The 21,958-nt window shown below is 37.0% G+C and overlaps 1 protein-coding gene across 9 annotated transcripts in view; it reads right to left on the minus strand.

The window, feature by feature from the left end:
* Positions 1 to 331: 331 nt before the first annotated feature.
* AASDH (aminoadipate-semialdehyde dehydrogenase) overlaps positions 332 to 21,958 on the minus strand; it is a 51,170-nt gene continuing 29,543 nt past the window's right edge. For 3 of the 9 annotated variants that reach the window (XR_009052669.1, XR_009052674.1, XR_009052675.1), the window contains 11 exons: positions 21,657 to 21,898; positions 21,186 to 21,292; positions 19,946 to 20,118; positions 19,321 to 19,513; positions 18,580 to 18,695; positions 15,625 to 16,420; positions 13,875 to 14,038; positions 12,552 to 12,674; positions 11,907 to 12,038; positions 1,473 to 9,713; positions 332 to 1,117 (listed from right to left, as the gene is read on the minus strand). Coding sequence is in view for 2 of the 9 variants with exons in the window: in XM_057727624.1 (XP_057583607.1) it covers positions 9,327 to 9,713; positions 11,907 to 12,038; positions 12,552 to 12,674; positions 13,875 to 14,038; positions 15,625 to 16,420; positions 18,580 to 18,695; positions 19,321 to 19,513; positions 19,946 to 20,118; positions 21,186 to 21,292; positions 21,657 to 21,898 (2,433 nt within the window). In the remaining 7 variants the exon portion in view is untranslated. The other 6 variants (XR_009052670.1, XM_057727625.1, XR_009052671.1 and 3 more) reach the window with 6 other exon arrangements.

The raw sequence follows: 21,958 nt of genomic DNA on the forward strand, positions 1-21,958 counted from the left end.
TGTTGAGAAAGAAACATTTCAAGGCATTTCATATGGTACCTTATATTTTTAACTAGATCTTTTTGGAGAAAAATAATGCGTAGGGACAAATAAAATGTTCATCCCAATCCCAAATTGGAATTGAATAGTCTGTGTCTCAGACAAAATGATTCTGCAGCTTCTTTACTCAAAGTCTGGGCCATGGGACAGCAGCACGGGCACGAGCACAGAGCATGTGAGAAGCCCACCTCCGGGCCCCAGACAGACCTACTGACTCACAGGGCCAGACAAGGGCAAGGCACTTGCCTTGAGTGCCAAAAAAAACACCCAGGTAATCAAGAGAAATGCTATTTTAATGCAATATTTTAAAAAGTCAAGATTAATACAAATTCCATGATGAACAAATATCAAAATTTTAACTAAAGATAGGGTCAGTATTACTGATTTTTCCTTTTGCTCCAGGCTCCAGTGTGGCTAAGCTGAGCCCTCTCCTTCCGGCCCTCTCAACTGGAATGTGCATTTGGCTCCAGGTGTTTATTAAAGATGAATCAGCATGGGTCTAAAACCTGGCAGAAGATATGTTATTCTTTTGGGGCAGCCATGGCCTCAATCCCCTTTCTATGTTTGGGGAAATCTCCACCTCATGGGTCTTCGTAGAGGGCAGCACTCACCTCCTGCCACAGTTGAAATGCCTGTTAGGTGCTTTCCTATACTCTCTTGTGGGCATAACAACATGTTTCACTTCAAATGGGAGGGGACTGTGGATTGGGAGCAACTGACCAAAAGATGGGGGAACTGTGAGAAAGTCTGGCAGTGGTAGGGAACAGTGTCCAGTGTTCGTGGGGGTCAGTCAGAAGGTCAGCATTGAGAGCTTCAAGGACAGCAACTATCTTCTGGCCAAAATGATATGGTGATTTCACGCATTCATTGTTTCTGGCTGTATAGCTCTAGCCCTCTTTGTAATTCTGCAAGAGACTCAATATTCTTTTAAAAATTCATCCTGGAGGAGATTGGCCAAGATGGCAGAATGGAAAGACCCTGAACTTACCTTCTTTCATGGGCACACCAAGATCACAACTATTTGCAGAATAACCTTTGATGAAAAAGACCGGAATCTTCCAGGAGAAATCTTCTACAACTAAAGACATAAAGAAGGCACCACAAGAGGGGTAGGGGGTTAGGATTCGTGATACAGTCAAGTCCCATACCCCTGGGAGGAAGACCTAGAAATGGGAGAATAATTATCTTGCAGAGGTTCTCCCAAAGGACTATGAAGTCTGAGCCCCCACATCAAGCTTCCTAACCCAGGGGTCCTGCACCAGGAAGACAAGCCCTCAGAGCATTTTGCTTTGAAGGCCAGTGAGGTTTTACTTTCAGGAGTCCCAGAGTGTTGGGGGAAACAGAGACGTCACTCTTAAAGGGCACACACAAATCACATGCTCTGGGACCCAGGACACAAGCAGTAATTTGATAGAAGCCTGGCTCAGACCTACCTGCTGATCTTGGAGAATCTCCCAAAGTGGCAGGAGGCAGCTGCAGCTCACCCTGGGAACATAGACACTGGCTGCAGCCATTCTTGGGAGTTCCTTCTACCACGTGGACATTGGTGCTGGCAAAGGCTGTTGTGGAATCTTCTCTCTAGTTTTTAGCCCCAAGACCCAGCCCTACCCTGGCCCTGCTGTCCAGGGAGCTAGTTCTAGCCTCTGGACCAGCCTCACCCACCAGCAGGCAGACACCAGAAGCAAGAAAAACACAATCCTGCAGGCTGTAGGCCAGACCATGTCCTGGGACTATCTGGGCCTGGGTCCTGGCCCTCCCCACTAGCAGGCCAACACAAGCTTTGGGACATCCCAGACCCCATACCCAAATGTGGCAGAAATAGCCCCTCCCCCTTCCCTCCAGCGATCTGACAATAGCCCTGGGACCACTGGCCTTGTATCCAGACTCCAGCACCTGACTCTGCCTGCCAGTAGACCAGCACTAACCCCAGGACTTGGCTTCACCCACCATAGGGTGGGCAACAGCCTTGGAGTCTTCTAGACCCTGACTCTACCCACGAATGAGCCAGCATTATCCCTGGGGCCCCTGGGGTTCTGCAGTCAGCCACCTTGTGACCTGGTCCAGCAGCCTCTCCACAGGGCAAGGTTAGCAACTAACCTGAACAGGGGCCAACCAAGCCTACCAGATGGCCCACATAGTTAGCTCTCACCACAACAGAAGGACCCACACAGCCCTCCTAGCAGGGAATCACCAGAGCATATCATTTGGGTGATGAGAGGGGACCCCACTGCTGGGACACATAGGCCACTTCTCCAAGGTTGGGAAACATAACCAACCCACCAGAAACATGAAAATACAAACAGCAACTTGGGCAAAATGAGGCAACAGAGGAACATGTTCTAGATGAAGGAACAAGATAAAATGCCACAAGAAGAACTAAGTGAAGTGGAGATAGGCAAATACCCAAGAAAGAGTTCAGGGTAGTGATTGAAAAGATGATCAGAGAACTTGGGAAAAGAATGGATGCACAGAGTGAAAGTTAGATGTTTTTAACAAAGAGCTATAGTATAAAGAATAAGCACACAGAGATGAAGATTATAATAACTGATATTAAAACTACACTAGAAGGATCAACAGTAGACTAAATGATACAGAGAAATGGATCAGTGAGCTGGAAGACAGAGTAGTGGAAATCATTGATGCTAAAAGAAAAAAGGAAAAGAAATGAGGACAGTATAAGAGACCTCTGGGACAACATTAAGTGCACTAATACTCGCATTATAGGGGTCCCAGAAGGAGAAGAGAGAGAGAAAGGGGCTGAGAACATATTTCAGACATAATAGCTGAAAACTTCCCTAACTTGGGAAAGGAAACAGACATCCAAGTCCAGGAAGCACAGAGAGTCCCATACAGCATTAACCCAAAGAGGAATACACTAAAACACATTGTAATTAAAATCTCAAAAATTAAAGAGAGAATATTAAAAGTAGCAAAGGAAAAACAACAAATGACATAGAAGGGAACTCCCATAAGGCTATCAGCTGACTTCAGAAACTCTGCAGGCCAGAAGGGCAACATGTTTAAAATGATTAAAGGAAAAAAACCTATAACCAAGGATACTCTACCCAGCAAGGCTCTGATTCAGATTTGAGGGAAAGATCAAAATCTTTACAGACAAGCAAAAGCTAAAAGAGTTCAGTACGACCAAACTTTACAAGAAATATTATTAAAGGAACTTCTCTTAACAAAAAAGAAAAGGCCACAACTAGAAAATGAAATGAAAAAGCTCATTGGTTAAAGGCAAACATACAGTAAAGGTAGGAAATCATCCACACACAAAGCTAGTAAGGAGGTTAAATGACAACAGTAGTAAAATCATCTATTCTAAAATAAGCAGTTAAGGGATACACAAAACAATTAGAGATAAAATATATCAAAAACAGTAATTGTGAGGGGAAGAGAGTACAAATGCAGGGTTGTTAAAATGCATTGGAAATTAGATCAACAACTTACAACAATCACATATAAATATAGATTGCTATATAAAAACTTCACGGCAGCTACAAGCCAAAACTATAATGGATACACAAAAGAAGAGAAAAGGAATCCAAACACAACACTAAAGATAGTCATCAAATCAAAAGAGAACAAAAGCAGGAACCAAAAAACCCTACAACCCTCCCCCCCTCCAAATAATTAACAAAATGGCAATTAGAACACACATATAATTACTTTAAACATAAATGGACTAAATGCTCCAATCAAAAGACAGAGTGGCTGAATTAAAAAAAAAAAAGAAAGAAGAAGAAAAAGACCCATATATATCCTGCCTACAGGAGACTCACTTCAGATCTAAAGACATACACAGATTGAAAGTGAAGAGATGCAAAAGGTATTGCATGTAAATGGAAATTAAAGCTAGAGTAGCAATACTTATATCTGATAAAATGGACATTAAAATAAAGGTTTTGGAAGAGACAAAGGACACTACATAATGATCAAGGGATCAATTCAAGAAGACATAACAATTGTCAATATACAAGCATCAACATAGGAGCTCCAAAATATATAAAGCAAACACTAACAGACATAAAGGGAGAGATCAACAGTAACACAAGAATAGTAGGGGACTTTTATACCCCACTTACATCAATGGACAGATCATTCAGACAGAAAATCAGTAAGGAAATACTGGTCTTAAATTAGACCAGACTTAGTAGATACACTTAGAACATTCCACCCAATAGCAGCAGAATACATTCTTTTCAAGTGCACACAGAATATTCTCTAGGATAAATCACATGCTAGGCCACAAAACAAGCCTCAGTAAATTTAAGAAAATTTAAATCATATCAAGCATCTTTTCTGACCACAATGCTAGAAGACTAGAAATCAACTACAAGAAAAAATTTCCAAAAACACAAACATATGGAAGCTAAACAATATGCTACTAGAAAACCAATAGATTACTGAAGAAATCAGAGGAAATTTTTTTTAATTTGGAGATAAATGAAAAACAATAATCCAAAATCTATGGGACACAGCAAAAGCAGTTCTAAGGCAGAAGTTTTATGGCAATACAAGCTTACCTCAGGAAATGAGAAAAATCTCAAACAACCTAGCCTTACATCTAAACTAAAAAAAGAACAAACAAAACCCAAGGTTAGTATAAGGAAAGAAATCATAAAGATCAGAGCAGAAATAAATGAAAGAGACTTAAAAAAACAATAAAAAGATCAATGAAGCTAAAAGCTGCTTCTTTGAAAAGATAAAAAAATTGATAAACCTTTAGCCAGACTCATCAAGAAAAAGAGAGGGCCCAAATCAGAAATGAAAAAGAAGTTACAACTGACACCACAGAAATACAAAAGATCCTAAGAGACTACTGCAAAAAAACTATATGCTAATAAAATGGACAACCTAGAAGAAACGTACAAATTCCTAGAAATGTACAATCTCCCAAAACTGAACCAGGAAGAAATAGAAAATATGAACAGATCAATTACCAGTAATGAAATTAAATCAGTATTTAAAAAAATTCCCAACAAAGAAATGTCCAGGATCAGATGGCTTTACAAGTGAATTCAACAAACCATTTAGAGAAGCAGTCCCCAACCTTTTTGGCACTAGGGACCGGTTTCACAGAAGACAATTTTTCCATGGATGGGGGCGAAGGGGAACAGTTCAGGAAGTAATGTGAGTGATGGGGAGCGACAGATGAAGCTTCGCTCACTCACCCACTACTCTCTTCCTGTTGTGTGGCCCAGTTCCTAACAGGCCATGGACCAGTACCAGTCCATGGCCCAGGGGTTGGGGACCCCTGATTTAGAGAAGAGTTAACACCCAACTTTCTCCAACTATTCCAAAAAAAAATTGCAGAGGAAGGAATGCCTCTGAACTCATTCTACGAAGCCAGCATCACTGTGATACTAAAACCAAACAAAGATATCACAAAAAGGAAATTACAGCCCAATATCACTAATAAACATAAACATAGAAATCCTCAACAAAATACTAGCAAACTGAATCCAACAATACATTAAATGGATCATAAAACATGATCAAGTGGGATTTATCCCAAGGATACAAGGACTTTTCAACATCTTTAAATCAATCAGTATGATACACTACATTAACAATTTGAAGAATAAAAACCATATGATTATCTCAGTAGATGCAGAAAAAGCTTTTGACAAAATTCAACATCCATTTATGATAAAAACCCTCCATAAAGTGGGCAAAACGGTAACATACCTCAACATAATAAAGTCCATATATGACAAACCTACAGCTAACATCATACTCACGGGTGAAAAGCTGAAAGGATTTCCTCTAATATCAGGAACAAGACAAGGATGCCCACTCTAGCTACTTTTATTCACCATAGTATTGGATGTCCTAGCTACAGCAATCAAATAAGGAAAATAAATAAAAATCCAGATTGGAAAGGAAGAAGTAAAACTGTCACTGTTTGCAGATGACATGATACTATACATAGAAAATCCTAAAGACACCATCAGAACACTACTAGAACTCATCAATGAATTTGGTAAAGCTGCATGATACCAAATTAACATACAGAAATCTGTTCCATTTCTATACACAATCAATGAACCATCAAAAAGAGAAATTAAGTAAACAATCCCATTTACCTTACATCAAAAGGAATAAAATACCTAAGAATAAACCTCCTTAAGGAGGTAAAATACCTGTATTCAGAAAACTGTAAGGCACTGATGAAACAAATTGAAGATGACACAAACAGCTGGAAAAATATACCATATGCAGGGCTGGAAAAATTAATGTTGTTAAAATGCTCATACTACCAAGGAAATCTACAGATTCAATGCAGTCTCTATCAAAATACGAAGGGCATTTTTCACAGATAATTTTAAAATTTGTATGGAAACACAAAAGACCCTGAATAGCCAAAACAGTCTTGAGAAAGCAGAATGCTTTCTTCTGGATGAATCACACTCTCTGACTTCAAACTATAATACAAAGCTACAGCAATCAAAACAGTATGGTACTGGCACGAAAACAGAGACATAGATCAAAGGAACAGAATAGAAAGCCCAGAAACAAACCCACACATTTACAGTCAATTAATTTACGACAAAGGAAGCAAGAATACAAAATGGAGCAAAAAAAGTCTCTTCAATAACTGCTGCTGGGAAAACTGGACAGCTACATGTAAAAGAATGAAATTAGAACATTTCCTAACAGCATATACAAAAATAAACTCAAAATGGATTAAAGACATTTTAAATGTAAGACTGGAAACCATAAAACTCTTAGAGGAAAACACAGGCAGAACACTTTGACACAAATCATAGCAATTTTTTTTGGATCTGTCTCCTAAAGCAAAGGAAATAGAAGCAAAAATAAACAAATGGGACCTAATTAAGCTTAAAAACTTTTGCACAGCAAAGGAAACCATAGACAAAATGAAAAGACAACCTACTGAATGGGAGGAAATTTTTGCAAAAGATATGACCAACTTGGGGTGAATATCCAATATATAAAAACAGCTCATACAATGCAACATCAAAAAAGCAAACAACCTGATTGAAAACTGGGCAGAAGATCCGAAGAGACATTCTTCCAAAGAGAACATGCAGGTGGCCAACAGGCTCATGAAAAGATCCTCAACATCACTAATCAGGGAAATGCAAATAAAAACCACAATGAGATATCACCTCACACAGGTCAGAATGGTTATCATCAAAAAGAACACAAACAACAAATGTTGGCAAGGATGTAGACAAAAGGGAACCCTCTTACCCTGTTGGGAATGTAAACTGGTGCAGCCACTGTGGAAAACAGTATGGAGATTTCTCAAAAAACTAAAAATAGAACTACCATATGACTCAGCAATTCCACTCCTGGATATAATATCCAAAAACAAACAAACAAACACTAGTTCAAAAAAATATATGCACCCCAATATTCATAGCAGCATTATTTATAATTGCTAAGATATGGAAGCAACTTAAGTGTCCATCAGCAGATGAACAGATAAAGAGGATGTGGTATATGTATATAATGGAATACTATTCAGCTATAAAAAGAATGAAATTCTGCCATTTGCAACAACATGGATGGACTTGGAGAGTATTATGCTAAATGAAATGAGTCAGAGAAAGACGTAAGATATCACTTATATGTGGAATCTAAAATATACAACAAACTAGTGGATATAACAAAAAAGAATCAGACTCACAGATATAGAGGACAAATTAGTGGTTACCAGTGGTGAGAGGGAAGGGAGGAGGGGCAAGATAGTGGTAAGGGATTAAGAGGGACAAACCATTATGTATAAAATAAATAAGCTATAAGGATACACTGTATAACACACGGAATATAGCCAACATTTTATAATAATAAATGGAGTATAACCTTTAAAAATTGTGAATCACTATGTTGTAACTTACATAATATTGTACATCAACTATACTTCAATTAAGAAATAAAAATAAATTCTCCAAATTATTTATTTAAATAAAATAGCCCAAATGGCCTTCTATTACTTGCGACCAAGAACTCTGGCATGTTTGATAACTGAGATTTCTAATTATCTAATTACTGGTGAAAAATTAACAAATGAAATGATACTACAGTTGACAGTACAATTAGGGGAAAGGTTAGTTACAGACTATATAGCTGGAATTGACTGGAATGCTGGGGGCCAGATCTTTGGCTGTCACTGTTCACGGGCTACCTTGGTTCTTCTCAGTGTAGTCTTAGCTCATAGCTCCCTAACCACATGGCTTCTCCAGTAGGCAGCCAGACTGATGTAGCAGCTCAGGACTCCCATAGCTATAAAAGCAGAAGCTGCCAGGCCTTCTTAAAATTTAGGCTCAGAAGTGGCATAGTGTCACCATCACTGCATTCTGTTGGTTAAAGCAACTGATAGGCCAAGCCCAGGTGTCAGAGAAGGGAGCTGCATAACGGGCATGGCTCCCAGAGGAGGTACAGCTCACTGGGGGCAACTTACTACTAGGCAAAATGGAGGTAGAAGCAAAGTGCTATGGGACTGAAAGAGCAGCATTAAGTATGAGAAATCATGACACTTAAAAAGTACAAAGGTTTTCTTCTTCCCTGACTTTTGCTGTGCTTCCCTACCTTCAAGACACTGAACAATAAAAAAGAGTTGTTACAGCAGCAAAATCTAATAAATTGAAAAATATAGGTGCAAAAATATTAGCCATCAAAGTTCATATATCAAAAATTGAGGGGACTCCCCTGGTGGTCCAGTGGTTAAGATTCTGCACTCCCAATGCAAGGGGCCTGGGTTCAATCACTAGTCAGGGAACTAGATCTCACATGCTGCAACTAAGAGTTCATATGCTGCAACTAAAGATTCCCACATGCTGCAACTAAAAGATCCCCCATGCCACAACAAATATCCCATGTGCTGCAACTAAGACCCAGTGCAGCCAAATAAATAAATAAATAAATATGAAAAAAGAATGCTAAGAAAATGTGTTACTGAAAGAGAGGAAATCATGTGCTATATACAGCAGTAGATACAGCTGAGCAGGTGACACATTTATTAAAAAAAAAAATTGAGAAAAGAAGGTATATCAACTTGAAACTATACATTGTAGATATATTATTCTATATTGGTACTTTGTTCATTTAAAAATATTAAATTAAGGAAACATTTAACAAATAGAGCCTATCTTTGAAAACCTTTTGTTATGAATCTCAGCATAGATGAGTAAATGGTGTATTACATCACAGACTAAGTTTTTAACCGACCAAGTATATTCTGATCTTCTTTTCCCGAGGTCTTTATATTTTCAAACATGTCACAGATATATTCTATTAAGGACTATATTTCATTATCCTTGATTGCCACCCAATAAATCCAGACAATAAACATAATTATTTCTACATCCAATAATAAGCATTGATTCCCAGACCACAGGAGAAGAGAAAACTTCTCCAGGAAGTTGATACACACTTTGCAACTGTCCGCTCTTAGATTCCAAGATCCACAGTTTCCCATCAGTAGATGCTGCTGCCAACATTTCATTGCCACGGTTGTGGTTATGGAAAGCAAATGGTGTTGAATACACCCTTGAAGTAGTTTCAAATTTCCACTGGAGGTGACCTCTCAGACTACAACAGTAGATAAAGCAATCATGGGAACCAAAAAATATTTCTTGCTCTGATGCTGAGGTACATGGGGATGAAAAGATTGGTTCACTGGTAGAGAATTGCCAAACCTGAATGGTGATAAAGACAAAAACAATTCATTCATCTCATTTCAACAATTCTGTAGAATAAAGCTTTTTGAAATTCTTAATAAAATGTGAGAGATGTAGGCTACTGAATGGTAACTATACATAGAGAAAATAATGGCTTTCTCGCAAAAGTAGCAGCACCCTCAAATTAGACCTCTGCCCCAGTGGTAAAATCTAGCACAAAACACACCAGCGTCCTTATTACATAAATCACCACTATGTATGAAATTATAAAGTAAAATTCATTTCGAACCCCATTCAAAAGTTATTACTAATATGTTCATAGAGACTGATTTCAAAGATAAAACTACATTGAGGGGGCTTCCTAGGTGGCGCAGTGGTTAAGAATCTGCCTGCCAATGCAGAGGACATGGGTTCGATCCCTGCTCCAGGAAGATCCCACATGCCGCAGAGCAACTAAGCCCATGCGCCAAAAAACAAACAAACAAACACAGAAAAAACTACACTGAGTTTTCAATGTATCTTATTAAAAAAAACTCTATCTGATTCTAGTCTTCTAATGGAGAAAGAAGGTGGCAAGTAGACTGAAAGGAAAAGTTTATGTGCAATAATTTAAGCTAAAGCTTTAAACAAACAGCTATGCGTTGTATGTCTACTCTGTAGATATATACTATTTGTTTGTTTCAAAGCTACTACAGATTAACCTGTCAGTCAATATTTGAAAGAAACCACACAAGGAAGAAAAGGCATGGGACTTCCCTGGTGGCGCAATGGTTAAGAATCCGCCTGCCAATGCAGGGGACACAGGTTCAACCCCTGGTCTGGGAAGATTCCACATGCCGCAGAAAACTAAGCCTGTGCGCCACAACAATTAGCCCACGTGCCACAACTACTGAAGCCCGCGTACCCTAGAGCCCGCATGCTTCAACTATTGAAGCCCACATGCTCTAGGGCCCGCATGCCATAACTACTGAGCCCACATGCTGCAACTACTGAAGCCTGAGTGCCTAGAGCCCATGCTCCACAGCAAGAGAAGCCACCACACTGAGAAGGCCACACACCGCAACAAAGGGTAGCCCCCGCTCGCCACAACCAGAGAAAAGGCTGTACGCAGCAACAAAGACCCAACGCAGCCAAAAAAGAAAGAAAGAAAAAAAGCAAGCAAGCAAGGGCATAAGTCTAAGTTAGTGTTTACAAATCCATAGTAATAGCAGTATAATCAAAAGGAAGAGTGTGTATATTCATAAAATATGATTTGTAATCTCAATTCTGTCCATGACTTGGAAAAAATCACTTTAATCTTTTTTTTTTTGTTTATTCAGAAAAGGAAAAAAAAAAAAAAGAGTAACAGCATTTGCCTCTTCTTACTTTTTAGAAATCCAAAGGTAAGAATATATTCAAATTACTTTGTAAATAAAAAATATTAAGTGAACTTAATAAAAGATTTCATAACAAAATAATTGTCACACACAACAAAAGAAACTGCTAGGCTATGAGGGGTGAATGTAGACTAAAAAACACCCAGAATCAACCCTAGCCATTAATAGGCTAACTTATGTTGGAGCTAGTATACTCTCAAGTCCACAAAATAATCCCCCAAATCAAAAACACAGGTGTGCCACAGTCACTTGTGGATAAAGAAGTAGAGATTATTATCCCAACAAAAGAGCTAATGTAACCCAGAAGGAGCCTACCCTGCTGATCATGAAGTTGAAGATGGAACCTCCATACAATGTAAATTGGGTTATGTAATAGATTTGGTTTTCACAGAAAAAGCAGTTTATTTCAATTTTCACAACCTGAATAGAGGTTATAATAAAGTTGGCTAAAAACTGATAAGATTTTTTAGGGCTTCCTAGGTGGCGCAGTGGTTAAGAATCCACCTGCCAATGCAGAGGACACAGTTTCGAGCCCTGCTCCAGGAAGATCCCATATGCCGCAGAGCAACTAAGCCTGTGCACCCAAAAAAGAAAAAAAGAAAAACTGATAAGATTTTTTAAACTGGGGGAGGAGGATGGCAAAAGTAAAACAATGTTTGGATAAAATCTTTTAAATCTATTACACATCATCCAAAAAATAAACCCATGGTTTGATAATTAAAATTGAACTAGTTTTCAACACAATGGGTTGAATAATGTTTAAAAATTTACCTCGGTTGTCACTAACTACTATGCCTTTGAGAAAGATAAGTAAAACAGAACTAGAAATTTTTACCTGTTCTCCAAAGTGAGTAAAGCAAAGTAAATTCCCATCTACACAGCCAATACAAATATATTGTAGGCAACACTGTGGAGAAGAAAAGAGTGGCTTTCCACAGGACTGTTTCCAAACTCTGTTCCCAGTGGCCTGTCATGTGCAAAAAGCAATTCACAGCATTTAAATCATTCTACTAATCAATTACCCTTTATAAAACAAACTCATAAATCTCCCAGAGGTAAATCTACAAACATCAGAAAATGCTATAATGGCATGCTAACATTATAAATGAAGCTAGTACACATACATATACACAGCTATAAAAATGAGTGCTATTTATGAGAGCTAAGATAAAAACTTTCAATAAAACCAAGAAAGAAATAACTAGCACATAAACTCCATCCTTAGAATGGACACATAGCTCTTGATAGGACTGAGAACATTCTGCTGATTTAAGAAATTGATAAAGCCACATACACAGAACTCAGATTTTTCTCATCTTTCTACATTTCACATCAATCATTTTCAATGAATTCTGGTTCAGTAATGTATGGACTATATATATAATTGAAATCTACTTCAAATTTTCAGAATTCAAAGCAAAAATAAAAAATATTAAACAAAAATAGGTACTAAAATCAATAAATATTATTTTATGCCTACAGGATTTATAGCCAGTAAAAGTCCTCCTAGTGTAGCAAAATACAAGTGATACGGAATCAGGCTCAAACAAGGAGAAGAAAAAACAGTTCCTCCGCATTTCAACTTCCAAACACACTTCTTATTCTGCATATAAGAAAACAAATTAAAAAAAAAAGAAAAAGAAAGCAAATTAATTGGTTTCTGCTGGTGATTAAAAATGTCTACATATCCTGTCCCTCCTGATGTTATATTTGTCTCCGTTAATATAGTTTTTATTTTTAGTAGAAAAGTAATATATACTCACTGTGGAGAATCAAGTTAGTATAAAAAGAAGAAAAAACCCAATACCCAGAGATTACCACTGTTAACAGTTCAGCATTTTCCCTTGTGATCTTTTTGGTATACACACACACATACAGTTTAATATACCTGAGTTCTGAATATCATATACTTTGTACCTAATTTAACTCATTTATATTGTAAAACTCTTTAAGTATTCCTTTAATGGATCATATCCCATATGAACATAAAATAATTTCTCTCTCTACTTTATCACTGAAAATTGTTTGCAACTAATTTCTTGGTGTTATAAATAACTTGGAAATAGACACTTTGGTACATATATTTGTCCATGTTTCTGATTATTTTGCCAGGATAGATTCCAAGAAGAATTTTACTGAATCAAAGGATATGAAATTGTTAGCTATGGTCAAATTGTTTTTCTCAAAGGCTTACCTCCCACCACTCTTGTCAGCATTTAATGTTACCCTTTAATCTAATAACATTTGCTTCTCTCTCTCAAAGTTTTAAATTTTCATTCCTTTGATTCTTAAACATATGAAATATTTAAATACATTTACTAGCTATTTCTTCTCTGGGGTCCTGTATGTTTATATCCCTTGCTTATTTTTCTATCTGGACCTTTATATTTTTCTTATTAATTTGTATTTGCTCTTAATTTCATTTATACTTATAAATGAGTTTTAACTCTGTCACATTTGTTTCAAAAATTTTCCCCAATCTATTTCTTTTTAATTTCATAATTCTTAAATTTTAAAATTTTATGTAATCAGGTCATTGATATTTTTGTGATTCTCTATTGTCAATATGGTAAATTCTAAGTTCTTTACATTTCAAAACTCTGAGTAGCAAATTTACTTGTGAAAATTTGGTAAGGAAATTAAAAATGTCTTAAGATATAAAGGCATTTAATTAACCCCTTAATCTTTCCAGATCACAGACTTGGGAAACAGTTAATATCTGCTCCCCTAGTCAACATCACCTGACAGTTTCACACTCTTCTATCTATGCTTATGGTATGAAATTGATGAAGTGAATTCTTACATATATATCTAAAGCATATGCATGCTGGTCATGAGATCCAATGTAAAGAAGTCCTGTGGTTGGATCCATGGTTGCTGAGCTTTTGACAGCATCCTCAGTAGTAAACATCCAGTATTTTTCTCCACTATTACTGTTCAGAACATAAACTAACCCATTATAACAGCCTGTTGGGAAACAAAATATAGAAGATGAGATTTAGATATGTCACTGAAAAATAATTCTTTGTCTTAAATCATGACAATATATATTCGATATTCTTCATGTGTACTTAGCCTCTATGTTTGGCTCAGGTTTACATTTCGGCAAAGCGGTAACCACTTGTGTAAAAAACCTATTTCACAGGTACGCCTTAGATTTTAAAATTACTATAAAGTGCTTCACTACCAAGAAAACAATGAACATGAAGCACTTTGCAGCAGAAAGAGGCTTTGACAGACCTGGATTCAGATCTTGTAATGGCCATCCTTTGGGCAAATTACCTAGCATTGCTGGGCCTCAGATTATTTTTCTGCTGAATGTGGATACATCTATATCAGGGTTATTGTGATAATTAGGATAAATGTCCACGTAGTAGGTGTTCAAGAAATGCTCAAAACTTTAACAGTGGCCAGGGCTTCCCTGGTGGCACAGTGGTTAAGAATCCGCCTGCCAATGCAGGGGACACGGGTTCGAGCCCTGGTCTGGGAAGATCCCACATGCCACAGAACAACGAAGCCCATGCGCCACAACTACTGAGCCTGCACTCTAAGGCCCGCGAGCCATAACTACTGAGCCCACAGGCTGCAACTACCTACACCTTAATAAAACTGAGTAGCAGGTAGTAGCTAACACTGAATGAGCACTTAGTCTGTCCCTAGCAATGTACTAAAGGATTCACAAGCAATTATCTCATTTAATCATCTCAAAAACTCTATGATTATTGTGGTAGTTTTAAAATATATCCACGAATTCTTTGATACTCTTCCTTTCAAGAGGTGGAGCTAATTCCCCTCCCTTTAAATGTGGGCCAGACTTAATGATGTGCTTCTAATAACAGAATAAAGCACAAATGATGGTATACAACTTCAGACACTAAAAGTACTGCATTCCTCCTCACTTACTCTCTTGGGTCACTCGAGGGAAGTTAGTTGCCATGTTGTGAGAGCATTCAAGCAGCCTCTAGAGAAACCCGTGTGGCAAGAAACTGAAACTTCCTGCCAGAAACCAGCAAAGAACTGAATAAGCTGCAAGGTGAATAAGCCACCTTGGAAGCAGATTTTTCCAGTTCAAGTCAAGCTTTCAAATGATTGCAGCCACATGAGAAACCCTGAGCTAGAACTTTCAGCTAAGCTCATCCTAAATACCTGACCCACAGAAACTATGAGATAATAAATGTGTATTAAAGCAGCTATATCCCAATTTAAAAAAAAGGAAAAAAATGTTTATTACTCTAAACCATTAAGTTTGCGGATAATCTGTGATGCAGCACCACGTTTTATTTATTATGACCATATACACATGAGAAAACTGAAGTTCCAAGAAGTTCAGCAACTTGTTAAAGGTCATAGAGCTGGTAACAGCTTTAGGGCTAGGTTCAAACCCAGAAACTCTGACCCAAGGCCCACACTGTGAATCAGCATGTAACTAACTATTATTCTTTGAGAGCAACCAAAACCACTATACACAGGTTTTTAAAATTTAACTTGGCCCTACGAGCATTATCATATGGTGATTAAATTTAATCCTATAAACCTCAAACTCAGAAACTTACCCACTACAATAAAGTTCCCACACTTAGATACACATGCTGAGGATTCAATGCGATCTCCCAAAATCTGTTCCCATTTCATCTTTCCAGAGTAAAGATCAACTGCCATCATTCTATGAGAATGGGAGCCAATGTACACAGTTGCAGATGACTTATCAACAGCTGGTATTACAACCAGAGGTGAAGCATCCACACATTTGCCTGTGTCTGCCCTCCACCTCACACAAAACTCCATTTTCTCAGTCCCCATCACAGATGTTTCCTCTTCAGAAACTTTTGCAACACAGGACGGATCTTTTGACTTCCCAATAAGAGCTGGAAGATTTAAACTTTTCACATTTTGAGTGTCAGTCTGTGATATTAAATCAGAAGGACGGGCTGAAGGGCAATGTCCCAACTTAGTTAAAAACCTAGTAGTATTCAGAGACAAAATCTGACTCCCTCTGCTCAGTGCAATAAAAGCATTGATCTCGTTGTCACAATTTAAAGGCATGACAGATTCCTGATGTAAAGATTTTCCACTGGTTTCCTCTTGATTAATACCACTGAATTTTCTTTTTGTGGCATTATTCTTGCTAAATGTCATATCTTCATCTGGAAACACTCTTTGAAGGATGTGTCTGTAAATCTCTAAAATAGAACTGCTAAGAATAATTTCCAGAAGCCCAGGTACTGATGTGCCAACAAGGTTTTCAATCTCACTGAGGAGCCGTATGGACTTCAAGGAATCTCCACCACTATTTAAGAAGAGTGACTCGTCAGGAACTTTCAAAGGATCTTCTGAGAGACTCAGAACAGACTACAGATTAAAGAAGTGAGAAATATGGTGAAGTTAAAGACCTAACTAAAACCAAAAGAATTCAGCATTTACAGGTAATATATAAATGACAGTACCTGCATTAATGAGATGAACACAAAAAACACAAAATAAATTTTTAATAATTAAAATAAATCTTAAAATTATTTTCTGTATAGTAAATGAGACCATCATTATGCTACCAATTTTGTCACAAACTTACCCCAGAACTGCAAATTACATTTCCCTTTACAGCAGTTTTTCTACCCATATGATAGGGAATGGAATTATAAAAACACCCGATTTAATAATTATAAAGCCCACAAGATAATAATATCTGATATTTCTATAATATGGGAATAATTACTTTCATTAACTTTGCATAAATCAAAATTATTTTCCAAGAATCTAAAAATGAAGTAGATAATACTTTTATCTGGATATCCTCTATTTTCAGACAAGACTATACAATTACATCCTCTTTTTAGAAACCCTTTAGAAAACTCCATATTTTATCTAAGAAAAATGATATTGACCTATAAATCATAGGTAATAAAAAATATATACATTTCCAAATAAGTTTTTAATTGTTATATACACATATGAAGATAAGTCAAAAATTACCTGCACTCCGGTTATATTAAAACTTTCGTTGGTCGCACTATCTTATCAACTAACTTTCTGTTCAAGGCTACTGTCTCCTCAGTTACTGCCGTGCAGGTGTGAATGTGTTACATCACTTCTTTTGCAACTGCGGTGCGAGCAAAAATGAATGCCCCACTTGTGATTTGCACAAAAGAAGAGCAGCATGTAGTGATTTGTTTTTTGTGCTATGAGGTTGTACATGTCCACACACTTCTGCCCACACTATCAACACTCTGCAAAAACTTCGTTTTGAGGTGTTAAAGCATCCTCCCTATAGTCCTGATCTTGGTCTATTGCACTTTCACCTGTTTGGTCCCTTGAAAGCAGCCCTACGAGGACAAAGATTCACCTCTGAAGAAGAAGTGAAGAGGGACTTCCCTGGTGATGCAGTGGTTAAGAATCCACCTGCCAATGCAGGGCGCACAGGTTCAATTCCTGGTCTGGGAAGATCCCACAGGCAGCGAAGCAACTAAGCCCGTGCACCACAACTACTGAGCCTGCACTCTAGAGCCTGCGAGACACAACTACTGAGCCCATGTGCCACAACTACTGAAGCCCGCATGCCTAGAGCCTGTGTTCTGCAATGAGAAGCCACCACAATGAAAAGCCCGTGCACTGCAACTAGAGAAAGCCCGCACACAGCAACAAAGACCCGACACAGGAAGGAGAGAAGGAGAGAAAGAGAGAAAGAGAGAAAGAGAGAAAGAGAGAAAGAGGAAAGAAAGAAAGAAAGAAAGAAAGAAAGAAAGAAAGAAAGAAAGAAAGAAAGAAAGAAAGAAAGAAAGAAAGAAAGAAGACAAAGGTGCATTTGTGGCTCCCAGCTCAGCCCAAAACATTTTTTAATGAGGGAATATGAAAGCTTGTTGACAGTTGGACAAAGTACATTGAAAAGCAAGGAGATTATGTCAAAAAATGATGTACTTGTCTTTTCTATAAGTTAATTAAAATAAATTCTACAGCCAGAGTGCGGATAATTTTTGACTCACCCTCGTGTGTGTGTGTGTGTGTGTGTGTGTGTGTGTGTGTGTGTGTGTGTGTGTGTGTGTGTGTGTGTGTGTGTGTGTGTGTGTGTGTGTGTGTGTGTGTGTGTGTGTATTAATTCCCTTAAGCAGAAACATACATGTTGTTATTGAAAGTCCTTCCAGAATAATGATGTTAAGCCTTTATATCACAGATTATGGTACAGCAAGATTTAGCTATTTTTTCAACTCTGACAAGTGTTACTTGCACTCGACTGCCCCTCTTAGGGAAAAGTTACGTCAAAAGAGGTTTGTCTACTTGTGCCTTTTACGACTACCTCACTCCCAATAAATTTCTACATGGGAAGCTTAATCTAATCTTGCAGTAGAGAACCTAACCCCTATTTTAATACAAGTTGAATAAATGAAGCTGTACTACTTTACATCCAGGCAGCAGTGACATTCTTAGAAAATTTTATCACTTATAAGCATGCTACATTCCCTGAAGATATACAAAGACTTCTTTATAATAATAAATTTGTATCTTAAAAGTTGTACCTTCCACAAATGCTGTAATTTTTCCCAAAGTTCCTCTTTTCCATTGAGCTTACACTCAGACTTCAAGTCCATGTAATTTAAATAAATCTTATTTAACTCAGAAACATCAATTTTGCCTTAATATAAAAGAGAAATAACAATTTTAAAATTTCAGCTCAAACCCTTCATGTCTTCGTTAGTCACAATACACACATTTTTCATTGTTAAGGTTAGAAATCCTATAGCATAGTTTGTCATACAGAATCAATAATAAAAACAGCAGTCCCATGCTACCCAGAATGCAGTGGGTAACAGATAAGAAGGGAGAGGCTAATGTTGATCTCATTCACAGAACCAAAGAAATGGTGGTATTCACTGAGCAATAACCACATTCTGAAATAAATATTAAATAAAGATGAAATTGGGAAAGTAATAGAATATGGTGATTAAGAGCACCTGTTTTGAAGTCAAACAGTCCTAGACAGAATTTCAACTCTACCACTAACTAGCAATGTGATTTTGAGAAAATTATTTAGCCTCTTAAGCCTTATTTTCCACATCAGTAAATGGGAATAATACCACCTATGCACAGGATTTTCTGGAGATAAAATGAGCTAATTATACAAAGTATTTAACAGAGGGCCTACCACAATATATATTAGTATTACTTAAAATAATAAGGACTTAAGTGGCCTTTAAACTAGTTATGAATACAATTAGTTTCATTTGGCATTAAAACATAGCTGCTTCAAATTATTTTACCATGAGATGTAAATGGTAGAGAATCAATCAACACGAGCTCATCTGGGATTGCATGACTTGGAAGCTGTTTCTGCAGTTCTTTAAAGATGTAATCCTTTACTAAATCATTTTTGGACACCATGAACAGAATTAATTTCTCCTGATTATACCATGTAACTGCACAAGACTCCACTTGTTGAAGACCTTCAGCAACCTGTGAGAGAGATTATCCCAATTTGCCAATGAGGACATTTGTAAAAACAAACTTCCTAAATGCTCTACAATCAACACAGTCAAATTAAATTCTGGAATTCACTAGGGATTTTTAAAAAATTCTTTCCTACTATCACTATTACCAGCACACAGGGTTCTTAATGTTTTCCAAAAATAATAGATCCCAGAGTGATATAAATCATCTTATTTTCACAGTTATCAAAATCCATTTTGTCACTTATTTACAAAACAACTCTCCATGCTAGAACAAAGTGCACAATGAATTATCCATACCTTCTACTGTAATTAATCACTAACACAAAAGTCTTAGGTTTGAGTAATACTGATAGAGAACCCTGGAACAGAAAATTGGTTATGGCTGCCTCTAATACCGACATATATTAATAGATATTTAACATTTAAACAGTTCTACCTGCTGCACAAGTTCAATGTTAAGACGTTTGCCATGACGTTTGATCTGACTGTCCTTTCGTCCCAAGAAAAATATCTCTCCATCTTTTATAGTCACAAAGTCTCCTGTGGCCCTCATTGTGCCAAGTGGTACTGTCATTTCATCATTGAGGAAACATACTCTATTTCTGCCACCTTCACAAGATACAAATAATGATGTAATAAAAAATTCATGGAAAATATACTAAAAACTATGAAATCACAACATCTCCAAAAGCTCAGTTACTAAGTTTCAAAGTTTGAATATTTATATAAAACGGAGGACTCACTTTTAAATGTTATCTGATAAAATTATACACAATAACAACCTCAGTAAAATAAGCAAAGGGATAAAACAAAATTTAGTTCTAAAAACATATATGTAATTAAAAACATTCTTAATGGAATATTACTCAGCCATAAAAAGGAATGAAATTGAGCTATATGTAATGAGGCGGATAGACCTAGAGTCTGTCATACAGAGTGAAGTAAGCCAGAAAGAGAAAAACAAATACTGTACGCTAACTCATATATACGGAATCTAAAAAAAAAAATCGTATTGATGAACCCAGTGACAGGGCAAGAATAAGGATGCAGATGCAGAGAATGGAGTGGAGGACACGGGGTTGGGGGGGCGGGGGGCGAAGGGGAAGCTGGGACGAAGTGAGAGAGTCGCATAGACATAGATACACTACCAACTGTAAAACAGATAGCTAGTGGGAAGTTGCTGTATAACAAAGGGAGATCAATTCAATGATGGGTGATGCCTTAGAGGGCCAGGACAGGGAGGGTGGGAGGGAGTCACGGGAGGGAGGGGATATGGGATATATGTATAAATACAGCTGATTCACTTTGGTGTACCTCAAAAGCTGGTACAAGAGTGTAAAGCAAATATATTCCAATAAAGAGCTTAAAAAAAAAACAAACAAAACAAAATTCTTAAAATACTAATTAAATACAATTTTGGATATAAACAGAAACACAAACAACCAAGTTACAGTTTCTAAATTACATTTATATCTTCCCTTAGAGTATTAGACATTATCTGAAATAATTATGGTAATTAATTAAATATTTCACAATTGTGAGGATGAGATTAAAAACTACCATCACTGAAAACAATACTAGACTTAAGAAAAATTGAGGAAAGAATAAAATTAACACATCAGATTTTTTTTCTTGAAAAAAAAAAAATTATTCCCAATCAACAAATGTAAAACAACCTAAAAATACTTGGCCATTGCCTTCTTGAATTGTGAAACCATTAGTATCTCTGACTTCAACTACTGTTCCAAGCAGTGGAAATCCCAGTTGTACAGGCAATTCACATCTATGAAAACACAACAACCCAAACCAAATTTAAAATTTTTCATTTGAATATTTACCACTGTAGTTAAATCACATTGTACCAAATAAAGGAAAAAAAGTGGCCTTTAAACTTTAATTTTGTTATAACTCAAAGATTGCCTAGAGGAAAAGGTTAGGTAGAAAAGTTACCATGTTATTCATTGCTGTTTAGTTACAAACTCTAGCAGGCTCTGTAGCAACAGTTAAAATAAGAAAGGTTCTGGATATTCCAGATAAAATAGTGTTTATAAAATAATTATCCCAGTGCCTATCAAAAACACTATTTGTATAAAGATACTGGAAAAATACAGCTTCTCTCTACCCTATTTAGTAATTGAAACCCTTACTTCAAAGCAGAGTTAAGAATCTCCTCTGGAATCCTGTAAAAAGTTGCCCAGCTTGATACCTCTGTGATACCATAAACATTAAATATTTGTGTTTTATTGCCTACTCCTCTCCAGCTTTTGAGAACGGTTAATGATGGAAATGCTTCGCCACCAAGGGCCAATACTCGAAGAGAAGTATTGGTTGATAAAACAGTTGACTTGATAAGCTGAGATCCAAATCTTCTAAGCAATGTTGGTGTTGCCTGTAAACACATTAAAAATAAATTATTTCAATTGGGAGACTGGGATACCACATTGTACAC

This window comes from Hippopotamus amphibius, chromosome 3, assembly GCF_030028045.1.
Source record: "Hippopotamus amphibius kiboko isolate mHipAmp2 chromosome 3, mHipAmp2.hap2, whole genome shotgun sequence".
In the NCBI taxonomy this organism is placed as follows: Eukaryota; Metazoa; Chordata; class Mammalia; order Artiodactyla; family Hippopotamidae; genus Hippopotamus; species Hippopotamus amphibius.